The sequence below is a fragment of the Blennius ocellaris genome (assembly GCF_963422515.1).
Source record: "Blennius ocellaris genome assembly, chromosome: 21".
Lineage (NCBI taxonomy): Eukaryota > Metazoa > Chordata > Actinopteri > Blenniiformes > Blenniidae > Blennius > Blennius ocellaris.
The window spans coordinates 11,848,853-11,864,342 of record NC_137670.1 but is presented as its reverse complement, the minus strand read 5'-3'; the positions used below and the strand labels follow the sequence as shown (position 1 = coordinate 11,864,342).

Here is a 15,490-nt window from a genome sequence, read left to right as displayed (position 1 = left end):
TCGCCGTAGGGACCTTCTGATTAATAATCCTCTCATACCCTCAGCCTGCCTGCTGTTCCTTTCCACACCTCCAAATCCCCTTCAAATGTTCAGTGTCTACTTTTTTTTTTTTTTTTGTAAACGTGACAATCTTTTAAATCTTATTGTGTTTATGTTTGTAAATGAAAGTTTTATCAAGAGTCACTTTTTTCCATTTTTGCATTTTGTATAAAGAGTTTTTTCTTCAGGAGATTTGTTTCTTTTTTCATGCCGTTTCATAAAGCTGTTTTATGAACACCTGCTCTCTCTTCTTGAGTACATTTTGTATTGTGACTGAGTGTGGGGACAAAACATACGAGCGCACTCGCGTGCACACACACGCAAACACACACACACATACACAATGAGTGGGTTGTCTTTTTTCCTAGTAATGTTGTCCTTCAATGCAGCCAAAGCTCTCAAGGACAAAGTGACCCTACCAACCTCTGCTCTGTGTACCAAGATGGGTGGGCAGGTGTAGGAGCAGAGACGACACAGCTGCTCTTTCTGCTCATTACAGGAGGATGGAAATGGCTGCGCGATAAGATGCACATGCACACACTGAACAGTTTCAAGGCTGCAGCTGCAAAGAGGAATCCTCGTCCACCTCATTGATATGGATACACTGCCTCCCACATGCCAGCGCCGAGCCTGCAGGTGCACTAATACACTTTGACCACGAGATGACGCTGTTGATGGTTTTTTTTATTGCTGTTCTATTGTGGTCTGCTGAACTGCGAGCAAAAATATACTTGAAGCCAGAGAATAGTTGAGGCTGTACAAGATTGACTTTTACATGAGACAATAACATCAAAATCAACCATCTGCCGTTGTGTGTATAAGTCTTCGATTAAAAAAAAAGACTAAGTCCAATCTGCTGATCACAAAAAGTGTAGTTTATTTTATTGTAACGACCTCCAAATGTGTGTGCATTCATCCGTTCATCTTTAAGCAATTCAGGGTCACTATTACAGACGCCAGCTGTCTATGAGTCTCCAGGTCACCAATCCGTGACATGATGAACAACCACACACTCTCAGTCACACCTTAAGCCAATCTTAAACCAATTACCCCCCCGCGCGCGCGCACACACACACACACACACACACACACACACACACACACACACACACACACACACACACACACACACACACACACACACACAGGGATAACATGCAAACTCCAATCAGAGATGCTCCAAACACAAAGCAGATTCAAACAATGGACCCTGTCATTGTGAGGCAGGACTGCTTACCACTTCATCATTATGCATGTGTTGGTTTTTTTATTAAACAGACATATCAATCTTATCCAGACAGAAGAAAAGATAAAACCTTGCAACAGTCTCAGAATGAAGTTGTGTCCGCAGGCATTTTCATATTGCGTCTGTGGTTTTGCGACTAAACAACACCCTCTCGTGGTCGGTTTACAAAATGTAATTAGTAGTGGAGCAAAATCCTCCTTTAAAGGGACATTTCACATTTAAACCTGTGCTTTGAGTCTCATCGACGTCTCTTCTTGAAACTTAGAATTTGGCTGAGCCACAGAAGGATTTTAATTTAGTTGCTTAAGTTAGCCAGAGGAGGCCTATGCACAGAGAAGGACAACATACAAACTCCACACAGAAAGGCCCATCCAGGATTAGAACCCAACCCTTTTCACAGTGAGGTGAGAGCCCTAACCACTGCTCCACCATGTGCCCCTCTGTATAGCTTCATATAGGATTCAAATCATGGCTAACTCATGAAACACTTCAAAACGGCAAGTTTAAACAGCTTGATGTGCAATTTGGAACATACTGATGCATGAAAAAAGGAAATTGCTTGTCTGGTTGACGAGTGTTCAAAAATATTCCGAAAATGTATTTCTTTAATATGTATCGTTAATATTAATAGATTACCTTTTTCATACATGCTCAATAAAATTCACTGTTCTGATTTTCTGCTGGAAATCAGTTTTATAAATGTCCAAATAACAAAATATGTTAATAGTATCTATTGCAGTTTGTTTTTAGTAATATTAAGTGAAACTTTGATCATGAGATAGTTGCTATTTCTTACGGTTGAGTTTGTATTTTGAGAACACCTTGTGGGAAATTCAGATGTGTATTAGTTAATGATTATGATAGCCTTCATATCCTATGTATATATGTTTAAAAAAAAAAAGTATAAACAATGGATATCAGTTTTGTGACACGTTCAATTTTTGTTGTTTTGGGTTTTTTTAATTCGGAGACAATGAAATTGAGTTTATATTCAGATCCAATTTCTTGTCAATCATGTAAATACTGCTACAGATTGCAACATGCAGCTTCAGTTTTGACTCATATAAATACCTCCAGCAGTGAAAAGTGGGACATCATTCTGCACTTGATTTTGGACCGTGTCGCCCCTCAGTGTGAGCGCACATTGATCGATTCACCACTTGACCGATTCCGAACCCCAACAGAAAGGCTTGTCGAGCCAATTGATACGAGGCCCCTGATTGGCCACCGGAGCGAGCGATTATGAAAGGCCGATCGTGATTGGTCGACCTGCCATTCTGGTTCTTTTTTTCTCGCGATTGTTTCCCGTGTGGGTTAATGGCTCCTCCTGCTTCAGAGTGAGACGGAGCTGGCACTGAGCAGTGAAACGGGGGGGGAGCTGTGACACCAACGGAGGAGGAAAAAAAAAAAAAAAACGCGATTACACCCCAAATACCAGCGGGTTTTTGATCGCATTTGTTTGGGTGTATCGGGGGGAAAAGGCTGTCCGGGTGACAGTTTGGGTTGTGGGCTGATTATAGTAGCGGGCGCTCGAGGATAGCAGGCTATTTTTCAACAACCAACTCCCCAGATGAACTCCGTCAGAGCCACCAACAGGAGACCCAGGCGAGTGTCGAGGCCGCGCCCGGTGCAGCCTGAGCGGAACAACGGGGATAGAGGTGAGTTAGGCCCGAGTCAGCGAAAGCTTTCTCTCGGAACCGTGTCAACCGTTGCCGGTCTTTACATAACAGTCTACCCGTCACTGCCCGGACGCTACACACTCCCGGAGACGGCACTTTCGTCAGGAAACACCGAGGCTTCTTGTTCAGTGGCTCAGGCCAGGCCGCGCTTTGTTTGGCTTGAGTGATTGGGGCTAGCTAGCCCCGCTAGCTTAGCCTGTCGGGGTAGGTGGAGGTTGGGGGTTGTCTTCGCTTAATGCGTATGTTGCTACACGGTTAACGTTAACGACTCGCATCCAGGTAAACCCGAATTGTGGGGCGAAGGATCGACCCCCTCCCCCCCATTCCCCCCCTGGCCGTGGCCACAAGTCTTTCACGTCGGGTCGGCCGCTGCATTCTCAGCTGTCACAACCGTTTCTGAGGGTGTAAATCTGCGGTGCCTTTGGACTGCCATTTTTGGGGTGTAACGTTGACAAAAACATTAGCGGCGAACGGGGGCAACGTTAGCTCGCTGCCCCAGCATCGAGAGGCCACACGGATCAGCTGTGATGAATGGTCCCGTGTGATTCTGGTTGATTTCAGCGGGTCCATTTTGCGGGCTTCGGGCTGTCGTTGGAAGCTGATGCAGCCCGCAGTCTGAGCCATTATCCCCTTCCTTATTCGCAGAGCCTGCTAGCAGTGGGCTGATTTGTTTACACCGCGGATTTGCCAGCTACGCAGTTGAGTTTTTAGCCATTAGCCTCACGTCTAAATCGACATCATCCGCGGCCCTGAAACTGACAGCACCGTCAAAGATGGGTCCGATTCTGCACACATATGACCGGCAAGAATCAAAAGCACACGGGACTCATATCTGCAGGGAATATGTAAACATGCAAGACTGGCTATGTGGTTACAGGGGATGCATCTGTCATGATCAATCACTAACCTTTGTCTGCCTTGTCTACCAACTATTACCCGGGCTCTTAGCCTGCGCAGTTGGCATACAGCTTGCAAGCTAAATGAAATGGTTCGGAGAATTAAGAGTGGTTCAAGCATTCTGCTGCAATTCCCATGAATCACTTCAGGCGTGTAAATGGAGGACGCAATTTAAAAACGCACCCACTGTGTTTTTAGTTGCATGACCCTGCTCTAGACTGCATGATTGTTCTTTCCAGAGCCTCTTGGGTAAGTGATGGCTTTACAGCAAGTATGTTGCTTATCTATCTATAGATGAAGAGGCTCCTGCAGCAGCCGCAGCAGAAATGGCTATTGAGGAGTCTGGTCCAGGTGCCCAGAACAGTCCCTATCAGCTTCGGCGCAAGACCCTGCTTCCCAAGAGAACCGCTGCTGCCTCTGCCACCGCCTCTGCCTGCCCCAGCAAGGGTCCAATGGAGGTTAGACTGAAAGACTTTCATACAATTGTGGTTTTCTTGTTTTTGTTTTTTTTTTCCCCACGTGTGACTGCTGTGCTGCAGTATGCATTCCTCCAAACTAGGGAGTGTACATATGTGATTGAAAGAGATCTGCTGATTGGTTACCGTCCTGTAAAGGACCTATAATTTTGTTGTGATTACTATTCCAGTTGATGACTCAGTGCCTGGATCTTGATTCATGTACTACTTTTTTTTTTTTTCTCTCTCTGCAGGGAGCTTCCACTTCTTCAACAGAGGCCTTTGGCCACCGAGCCAAGCGGGCACGAGTGTCCGGTAAGAGCCACGACCTGCCAGGTGTGTGTTAAATCTCTGCAGCTGGGCAAGGAGAGTTTTTGCTGCTTAGATGAGCTTGTATTTATTTTTTTTTCTGTCTCCTGGTAAATCTTGTTTTTCATTATATATTATATAGCATTCCTTAGTTTAATGTGCCTGAGGTGAAAAGGTCCCCTAAAACTTACATTTTGTGTGCGTGATTGTGTGTGTTCTGTGTATTTTCAGCAGCCCCAGCAGAGCAATATCTGCAGCAGAAGCTTCCAGATGAGGTTGTTTTGAAGATTTTCTCCTACTTACTGGAACAGGACCTTTGTCAGGCAGCTTGTGTCTGCAAGAGATTCAGCCAGCTAGCAAATGATCCCATCCTATGGTCGGTGCTAGACGAAGCGATGAAAGCTTCTCTGTTCCTGTTTTGCATGTCCCAGCAATTTAAAAGAGATTTTCTTGTATGTGATGTGCAATGTTGTAGGAAGCGCCTATACATGGAAGTGTTTGAGTACACACGCCCCATGATGCATCCAGAGCCGGGCAGATTCTACCAGGTTAGCCCAGAGGAGCATGAACACCCAAACCCCTGGAAGGAGAGCTTCCAGCAGCTGGTAAGATGATCGTGCGAGCGTATTGTTATTCTTTTAAGCCATCCTCGCATTAATTTTTCCTCGACTCCCTGTAACTTCCTAAGCTGTTTTATTAGTACCCATGTCAGTGGCTTTAAGCCTTAAAATGTTATGTAATCATTTTGTCATGGTGTTTTGTACACATTCAATTTATTTTCAGCAATCATTATACGTGGGGGGAAAATGAACAGACATGCATTTGTTTGTTCTGTCTATCCTTCTATAATTTTATTTTGGCAAGAATCCAGTTTGCATAAAGCCTATCTCAGTGAATAAAACTTGGATCTTTAAGTGTGGATTTAAATAACCACCAAAGAAAAAGTTGTATAAAAATATATGCAAGTTAAATTGCTAGATAGTTACCATAAAAACTAAATACATTCCAGCTTCACAAAAGCAGGTCTAGTTTTTTGGGGGGTTTTTTCTTTCAATAGTGTTTTTATGTCACACAGTCGGATAATATTGCATCTTGCAGGAGTCACTGGTGTATGGTGGATTTGTCTCAGTTTTAGCGTCTTATTGGACAGCGCATTCTGCTTAACTTTTCTATTCATGAACTCAAACACAGCAGCTAAATTATGTTGAGCTTTTTCTGCTTTGCTAAAATATGGTTTGATCCCCATCATGTTATACTGGAACATGAGTGGAAGCATCCACATACACTGACCGTGATGAATATATACGTTTGTTTGTTGTTGTTTTTTCCAGTACAAAGGTGCACATGTAAAGCCAGGCTTTGCCGAGCACTTCTACAGTAACCCGGGCAGATACAAAGGCAGGGAGAATATGTTGGTAAGTTATAGAAAATCCCATCTGAAGGTTGTTGTTTTTTTTTTTTTTTGTATTGCACAGGTGATTAGAATTTTCCAGGAAGCCCGCTGATGTATTGAAGGTATATGCAGACTCAAAGTGTATGTGCTTTTTCTCCTGCAGTATTATGACACCATTGAGGATGCGCTAGGTGGGGTACAAGAGGCCCATTTTGATGGTCTCATCTTCGTTCACTCCGGCATCTATACAGATGAGTGGATCTATATAGAGTCCCCCATCACCATGATTGGTGCAGGTAAGCATGTTGCTTTTACTGCAATGTACTTAAGACATTACCTTGATGCATGTGCCACGTGTCATCTATGTATATCTCTCTCCCAAGAAGAGAATTCACACTCTGCCGTGTCTGTTTGTATGATAACGGGTGTTTTCTGCTTGTTCCCACAGCTCCCGGTAAAGTAGCAGATAAGGTGGTGATTGAAAATACCAGAGACTCAACGTTTGTCTTCATGGAGGGCTCAGAGGATGCGTATGTGGGATACATGACCATCAAGGTAAATTTAAAAATAAAATAAGGAGAGGGTGGTGGGATTTCTCTTTTTTAACAAGCTTAAAGAATGTCTTGATATCAAAAACTCACCTTTATTGCCTCATCATAGTGCTCCATGCTAAAACTGTGGAGTTACAGAGGGAAAGCCTCTGTTGTCTGTGGTTCATAACTTATTTATATTTAAGGGCACAAATATTTCTTTAATAGACTCCTGGGTTTCTGTGGGGAAGAAAGAGAAAATATAAGTAAGCAACAACAGACACAGGCTCATTAATGATGCTTGTATGAGGCCCTTTAACAACAACAGATGGTGTTGTCAAGTAGGAAGCTGGTCTCTGTAGCTTTTAATTTGAAAAGACGACCTGTGAAAGGTGTTTTGTTGTCTTGAAATTTTAAAATGCAATCCGGTGAAATCATCTCTAAAGGAGCTTTTTTTTCCCCCCAATCCGAAATAATTGCAACTGATGTGGTTCATTTGATAAATAGGTTGCAATTCAATGTTAAATGTTTGTACGGAATACCGGCAGAGAAAGCAGACTTATACATTTATTCATGCGAGTTAGATGGCCATTTTTGCACTGTTTGTTTGGCTTTTTTGTAAATTCTTACAAATGCATCTGAATAAATTAGATTACAATTGGAAAGAACAACAAAATCTATCTTGAATTCGTCACACAAACTGATTTCTTTTTTTCAATTGCGTCATTGTTTTGTGTATTATTCATGGGAATTAAGAATGCAGTATGTCCCTCCAATTTGATTTTTCAAATGGAGTCCATAATGATATATTTTAAACTGAAAACTTCATAGTTCATGGAAGGAGAGTCAAACATGTGGCCCGCGGATCAAAAGTGGCCCACTCAAGTGTAATCTGCAAAATGATTTTGGTGGAGAGATAAAAAAAAATATATATATATATATATATAATTATTATTTTTAATGAAAGAAATTAACCGCTATTTCAGCTGAACTGACCTTGGCTTGAGATTGGTCTGTTTACGGAATACGATGCGGCTGTGCTGGTGTGACAGCCAAGTTAAATAGTAAAGCTGCATGAAGATGATAAAACCTCTCAAGTCTGTAACTGTGCGACGGTTCTCAGTTGTTATAAGAACATGGATCTAGAGAGAAAAGTTCATGTGAAAGCACCATATTCCCTCTCTGGTCCGCACTAATCGATGTGAAAGCAACACCAGTCAGACTCGCTCACAAAGTAGAACACTGAGAGTCGAAGTAGCTTCAGCTGCACAGCCGTGCTGCGATGGAGAATGTTTGAAAACATGAAGGCTACAAGAACCTTGTTCCCCGATCTGCTTTTGCCACCATATACCTGAGAAGATGCACAAATATTACGTTCCCTCTACACGTACAAAATTTTCATTCATCCTCATTGATGCTTGTTTTCGTTGTGTAAAAAAAAAATCTCGACTGCCAGAAAGCGATCGGGCCTCTCGCGGTAACTCATTGTCTTGCAGTGCAAGTTATCGCTCTGCGTCAATCAGCGTTAATGTTGCCAGTCGTACGAGTCCCGCGTGGACGTGGAGGACGGACGGAAAGTCTGACGTCCTGTCAGTAATCGTAGCCTTTTTGTACGGCTTGTGCCACTCTCCTCTGCAGTTTAATCCTGATGATAAGTCGGCGCAGCACCACAACGCCCACCACTGTCTGGAGATCACAGTCAACTGCAGCCCCAACATCGACCACTGCATCATCCGCTCCACGTGCACAGGTAACACACACACACACACACACACACATTGATCTCCTGTCACATTTGCTTCAAAAAAAAAGAATTTATTATATGGTTGTTGCTGTGCTTTATAGAGAATTGTAGTGGGGTTTTTTTTTTTTTTTTGGTTTATTTGTTCTTTTTCTTTCATCTGAAAGACATGACTGCTCCTATTTTTTTCCCAATATCAGTAAGTGACCAGTGTGTTCAGTGTGTCCCCGAGTGAGTGACTAAATATAATATTTGGGTCTTGGACTGAAAACTAAAAAAAAAAAACCTGAAGCGGTTTTTTGGGGCAGTTTACTGTGACGGCTCATGATAATCTAAATATTTCTCCTCATGCTAATAATAGTTCAAACTGAGGGAATTCTAAAAAAACAAAATTAAATAGTTAGGTGTGGTATTGTTTCAGACCATTAGTCCTGGGGATGGTTTGTTATTAGCAATTCTTTTTTTTTTTTTAATGTCCGGTCTGAACACCCACATTCGTCTATCTGAGGAAAGCTTGTGTACATTCGGTTCGTGTGACTTTCATCTGTGGCAGGCTTGTTGGTTCCAGCTTCACCGGTGTGAGGACTTTCTAGCTTATTTATTAAATTCCACTTGAAAGTTTTATCCGACGTGAAAACTGTCCGAGGCGATGGTGCACCTCTGCAAATGGGAAGCAGCCGAACAGATGATTCTTATAAATGTCTCCATCTTGTGCATCGTTTCGGAAGTTTGACCTGTTCTGTCCTCTTGTTTCTGCGCGCAGTTGGTTCGGCTGTGTGCGTGAGTGGGCAGGGAGCGTGTCCAACCATCAAGCACTGCAACATAAGTGACTGCGAGAATGTGGGGCTGTACATCACAGACCACGCACAGGTAAATCCAGTGATCAGTAAAGGCCCACGGTCACACCCTTCATACCCACAAAAACACTTTTCCTCACCTTCGGTTCTTTTTAATCAATATGGGCCATTAACGAAAATACAAATTAATAATTGCTATTTTACTTATTTTTAATAATAACAAACGTTTTGTTTTTTTTTTGATTTTTTTTTTTTTTTTTTTTTTTTTATAAAACACATTGCTTAATTTCTCTGTGCTTGGTCAAATTTGTATTTTTGTTTGTAATTTCTCAAATATAAAAGAACGAGTCGAGAGGAAGGGAATTTTCTTGTTTTGCTTTGATGGCTTATGGATCAAAAATAGTTGTTTAAGTTGTGGTGAACATCATTTTTTTTGTTGGCTCTGAAATTTGAACGTCATGCAATAATAACGACGTAACATTGGATGAATAAGTGACTTTGTGTGCAAGTTTTACCCAGCCAGATGCAAACACCTGCTGCTTCTGACCCCAAAGTTGATATTTGTGTTTCAGGGCATCTATGAAGACAACGAAATCAGCAACAATGCGTTAGCGGGAATTTGGGTCAAAAACCACGGTAATCCCATCATTAGACGTAACCACATCCACCATGGAAGGGACGTGGGCGTGTTCACGTTCGATCACGGCATGGTAACGGCCGCTCAATGTTTCCCTTCTGCGATCTTCTCTCTTCCGGAAAGTCTCCGGACAGCTGATTGGTCGTCTTCTCTGTCTCTCCAGGGTTACTTCGAAAACTGTAACATCCATAGAAATCGCATAGCAGGTTTTGAGGTGAAGGCGTACGCCAACCCCACAGTGGTGCGCTGCGAGATCCACCACGGTCAGACAGGAGGCATCTACGTCCACGAGAAGGGGCGGGGCCAGTTTATAGAGAACAAAATCTATGCCAATAACTTTGCCGGTGTGTGGATCACGTCCAACAGCGACCCAACGATACGGTGAGGGCAGGAACCTGGTAGAGGACGACGCGCGCGGCAAATCTAAATGATTTATCTCAACGCTTCTGTGTCTCCTTCTTTGAATTCAGGGGAAATGCGATATTCAATGGGAACCAAGGAGGGGTGTACATATTTGGAGATGGCCGGGGTTTGATAGAGAGTAACGACATCTACGGTAACGCATTGGCGGGAATCCAGATCAGAACCAACAGCTGCCCAATCGTACGGCACAACAAGATCCATGACGGACAGCATGGAGGAATCTATGTGGTAAATACACACTGCATTTAACAAACCACAGCTCAAATGTGATAATAAAGTTATTTCCTTTTATAGATCACCTATGAAACATGCACCGCCAGTGCTTCACAAACGATCTCCCTGTTAATTGTATCTGACCACCTGCACGAGTGAATGGAACTTGTCGTTGAACATGTGCAGCAACATGTCGTAAAGAAAGTTGACTCTCATCCAAGCAATTTGAAAAAATGCCGCGTAACCCTGCATGCAGAAAGAACACCTGTTGGTTTTTTTTATATCTAATCCCGTTTGCGTTTCAGCACGAGAAAGGCCAGGGAGTGATCGAGGAGAACGAAGTTTACAGCAACACACTGGCGGGAGTGTGGGTGACCACAGGGAGCACTCCCGTCCTCCGCAAGAACCGCATTCACAGTGGCAAGCAGGTACAATGGACATCAATTCACTTAATGGTTACATTTCTTATATGACGTCCTGAAAATAATACTCGTCAAATGTGCTTTTAACAGAGGTCGTGTCAAGAAAGTCGTGCCTCTTCTAGGCTCAAGGCACCTGTAAAAAATATGCATGAAACTAAGAATAGATTATGTAATGGGGGGGAAATGATTGTCAAGAAATGTAGTTTTGTGACTTTGTTTTTATACTCTCTTCTGATCAGAATCAAAGTTATGAAGTTTCCGCTTGGTCCAGCAGCAGTTTAAAGTAGAAATTTAAATACATTTCAGAGCTTTTCACTGCTCCTATGTCACCACTGACTGGCTGGGGTTCTTTGTAATTTAGGGCAAGAAAAACTACATTTCGTACGTTTTTTTTTCCTCCCACCTGTTCAGTCTTTTTGTTTTGTGTTTGTTATTTTCAGGTTGGTGTATATTTCTACGACAATGGGCACGGTGTGTTGGAAGACAATGACATCTACAATCACATGTACTCCGGCGTACAAATACGGTAAGAACCGTTTCCTTTCCACATCATAAGAGCTTTAATCTTTCCGGTTATTTGGAAGCATTTATCAAAGGGGTGTCAAAAAGGAGGCGGCAAGGAATTCTAATGGACTTAAAAAGTGCTTCGGAAATGATAAAGATGACATTACCTGCAATCCGTCATTGGAAATAACCGCTCATTCCAATCCTTCCACTGGGAGTTTCAGTAAGTGTAGAGGTCACGTCAGTCATGCCGCACTGAAAGCTAAGCTACCTTAACGCTAATAAAAGAGATTAAATTGAGCTGCATGCGGACACCCCTGATTTATACTGTACTTTTTTTTCTTTCTTGATCATTTAAAGTCTGTTAAGAACAGTCTGTGATAAATGTTGACTCTCTTCAGGACGGGGAGCAACCCAAAGATCAGGCGCAACAAGATATGGGGGGGCCAGAACGGAGGGATTTTAGTCTACAACTCAGGTTTGTATGTCACGCCGACACTCTCGGTCCGACACCGGCGCGCGGCGAGGACTTTGACTCAGACTGCGCTCCGACCTGAACAGGTTTGGGATTCATCGAGGACAATGAAATCTTCGACAATGCCATGGCCGGGGTGTGGATCAAAACCGACAGCAACCCGACGCTGAGGAGAAACAAGATCCACGATGGAAGAGATGGAGGCATCTGCATCTTCAACGGAGGAAGAGGTGATTAAATGCTCTTTTTTTAAAAGCGCGGCGGCTACATCAGGATCTGACTGCAACCTGGTAGAACAATCGGCTTGCACCAGTTGTCGATCTGTTTTCTTTAATCCAGTGCTGGTTTTGTGCTCGTGTGACCGCGGCGAACTGTGACGTCTCCACAGGTTTACTTGAGGAAAACGACATCTTCCGGAACGCTCAGGCCGGCGTGTTGATCAGCACCAACAGCCATCCCATCCTACGCAAGAATCGCATTTTCGATGGCTTTGCAGCAGGTTGGCGTCTTCACATTCGGCAGCATCTCCGTGTCCATACGACCTTGATCAACCTTCCTTTGCCTCTTCAGGTATAGAAATAACGAACCACGCCACTGCAACACTGGAGGGTAACCAAATCTTCAACAATCGCTTCGGGGGCCTCTTCCTGGCCTCGGGGGTCAACGTCACCATGAAAGGTAAATGGCTGCCGTGTGTGTTTTTCAAGCCGTCTGTCTATTTAACCGGTTCCTCACTCGTGTTTCTCTTTCTGCTCAAATCAGACAATAAAATTCTGAATAACCAGGATGCCATTGAGAAGGCGGTGAGCCGAGGACAGTGTCTCTACAAGATCTCCAGCTACACCAGTTACCCCATGCACGACTTCTACAGGTTCGGAATGGTTCCACACAGTGTGTGAATACATGGTGGTTTAAAAAGGAAACAAAACAAACTTTTAGATACTAATGAAACAGTCTTATGCAGCACAGATGACTTGTAAACATTTTAAAACCAGTTTGAAGTTCAGTGTATATATAATCTGCAAATGAAGAGGCTTGTGGAAACTCGAGTGAATTAGTAGCTGTGTTTACACCATAAGTAGTCTTGACTTCTATTGGATTAGATTAGTGTCTTTCCACTGAAATTACAATCCAGTCAGAGGAAGAGCTGGAGCCGTCTTTATGATCCGATCAGAGCCTGTATAAACGACACATTGGTTTACGTTCTGCTGTCCGAGCTTCGTGACGTAAAGTGATCATGTGACGCTTTAGGGTTTCCAGAAAAGCGGTGGCAGCAAAATATACCGAGTCCATGTGGGAGACAATGCTGCTCTTTAACTTATCAGATCTGAACAGGAAGAATGACTCTTTGGTTTGCAGTTTCACATAGTGAACATGTAATAGTGCAGTTTAAAGCTAAATGTAGGTTGGAATTTAATCTATTGGAAAGAATCTGGCAGAAGTGACCTTGTAAACGCCGCTACAGATGTTAAATCAGCCAGTTCGGTTTCCTAATGCAAACTAATCAAACTCTTGATTGATCCTTTGCATTCAAACAACATAAATTAGAGTTTTGCGTTTGGAATAAAGAACTTGATGTGGCCGATTCATCAAGTCTCACTGAGGGAAAACCTGAAACTCTCTTCAAGTAGTTTGATCATTAAACTGAACTGAGAATTGAGTTAAGCTAGAAAACATTACCTCGATTTTCCCCGTCATTTGTGGGGATTTGTTTATAGCTAAACATAATGGCACACGTGTTGAATCAGCAACAGGAAGCTAGTAATTTAGGGAAGTTTTGCGTTTTTTTTTGTGGAATATTTTTACCTGTCTAAAGTCTCTGTTTTTCCCCTCTCCAGATGTCACACCTGTAACACAACAGATAGGAACGCCATCTGCGTTAACTGCATCAAGAAATGCCACCAAGGACATGATGTAGAGTTTATACGGCACGATAGGTACGGTTTCCTCCCCATTTGTCGGCTTTTTCCGAAGCAGATCGCATGTTTCTGTGTCCTCCACGTAAGCTCAACGTTTTGAACGTTCCTCTAACGGCCGTCTGTCTGTGCCGCCGCAGGTTTTTCTGTGACTGCGGCGCGGGAACGTTGTCCAACCCGTGCACGCTGGCCGGAGAGCCGACGCACGACACAGACACTCTGTATGACTCGGCGCCGCCCATCGAGTCCAACACGCTGCAACATAACTGAGGGCGACTTGGCTGAGTTCCACTCTCTCTCTCTCACACATAAGCATACAAAACACATCACGTGACACACAGTCATACACGCACGCACACACGCACGCACTCACACACACAGAAACGCACACAGTTACACACACTCATCCACCTGCAGCCATAAGGACCCCGAGAGAGACTCTGTGATTGCGGCGCTCTCAGATGGGATCAAGGTGGAGGAGGGAAGCGGCTTCCTGCCCGCTGCAGCGCACGCGGACGTCACTAGAGGGAGCAGCGGAGCTGAGCGCGGACGGACCGATCCACCGGCCACAAGAGATTCCTCACGGGAGGCTTTCTCGTCGCAGTCTGTAAGCAAAGAAGACGGGAAGAGAAGGGCCACAGAGGGCTTTTTCTCACGATGCCAGAAAGAGAGGGCGCTCCCTCCTGTTCTTCCTCTTTTCTTCTTCTTCTTCTTCTCAAGAACTGCAGGTAAAGAGACTTCCTGCTTCCTCACTGCTGCCATCCCGAATGACTGTGCAGGCAGTTGTAACTTGGGAACAGATGGGCGGACATTGCTCTGTGTGTGTATGTGTATGTGTGTGCGCGTGTGTGGAGATTATAAGCAAGGTTGTGTGTGTGTGATGGAGCACTTGGGCTTTTTTAAAAAAGAAAAAAAAATATGTTCTGATCAATGGATTTTATTTCAATGCTTTTCTCATGTAGTTTTGTATTTTCAAGCAAAAAGCTGACTGTATTTGAATGTCTTTATTTTATTATATATTATAATTATTATTTTTCTTTGGTAGCGTCCCCCCCCCTCCCTCCCGCCCCCCTTTCCCCGACACTCTGGCAAACTGCAGAACCTCCAACGTTCCAGTGTTGCAGTTCTTTCTGTGAAAGAGAATCTCATTTAAACACTAAAACCCCTCTCCGAGTATATTAGCTTAACTGGCAGGTGGAGCGCTCCACAGTTGTATAAAGGTGTGTATGTGTGTGTATCAATGTGTCTTGTACAGTGCAAGTAGTGGGTGCGCGAGTGTGTGTGTATTTGTCGATGCAGTCAGTGTTTTGTGGAGAGGGTTTAAATTGCAGGCGTCGGAGCCCCTTTTGAACTGGAACCATGGAGCCACTCTGCAGTCTTCCCGAACCCCCGCCCACCACCCCTCGTCTCCCCTCCTGTGTATCGTGGTGACTGTGGCTCCTCATGCAGCCTGAATCGTATGCATGTACCATAACATCTAGACTTAATATATTGTGAAGTATTCAATAACCATTATGTAGATGCTAGTTGGAATTCAAAAAGGGGTATACTTTCTTAGAAAGATTTAAAAAAAAAAAACGAAAACAGGTAACTGGCCATTTCTAAGAAATAAAACTTTATTAGATCAGCGGGGAATTCTGATCTGAAGAAAGCAGGCAGTGTATTTAACCGATCTTCTAGAATAGGCTTCAGTAGGGGTGATTTCCTCGAAACAGCTTCCACTATCTGCCTCAGTCATCTGTGACGGCTGCTGAAGTTCGTGGAAAATGTTCATTCATAACAGATTTATACAACTGTAGAAGTGACGCGCGTCT

At 43.6% G+C, this 15,490-nt stretch overlaps 1 protein-coding gene across 6 annotated transcripts; it reads left to right on the top strand.

Moving 5' to 3' along the window:
- The first annotated feature begins 2,639 nt into the window (after positions 1-2,639).
- On the top strand, positions 2,640-15,284 carry fbxo11b (F-box protein 11b). Of its 6 annotated transcripts, none has more exons than XM_080517186.1 (22): positions 2,640-2,943; positions 4,156-4,319; positions 4,571-4,652; positions 4,860-5,001; positions 5,101-5,230; positions 5,957-6,040; positions 6,182-6,314; positions 6,467-6,573; positions 8,187-8,298; positions 9,053-9,159; positions 9,659-9,796; positions 9,887-10,104; positions 10,194-10,374; positions 10,665-10,787; positions 11,222-11,307; positions 11,687-11,763; positions 11,847-11,990; positions 12,149-12,259; positions 12,331-12,438; positions 12,523-12,631; positions 13,599-13,697; positions 13,817-15,284. In XM_080517186.1, exons 1-22 carry the CDS (start codon positions 2,856-2,858, stop codon positions 13,944-13,946), a joined length of 2,673 nt encoding a protein of 890 aa, XP_080373312.1. In that variant the 5' UTR covers positions 2,640-2,855; the 3' UTR covers positions 13,947-15,284. The 6 variants fall into 6 exon arrangements, with proteins under 6 accessions (XP_080373312.1, XP_080373311.1, XP_080373310.1 ...); XM_080517185.1 differs by having other exon boundaries at positions 4,857-5,001; XM_080517184.1 differs by having other exon boundaries at positions 4,571-4,631; positions 12,331-12,631.
- Positions 15,285-15,490: the final 206 nt, after the last annotated feature.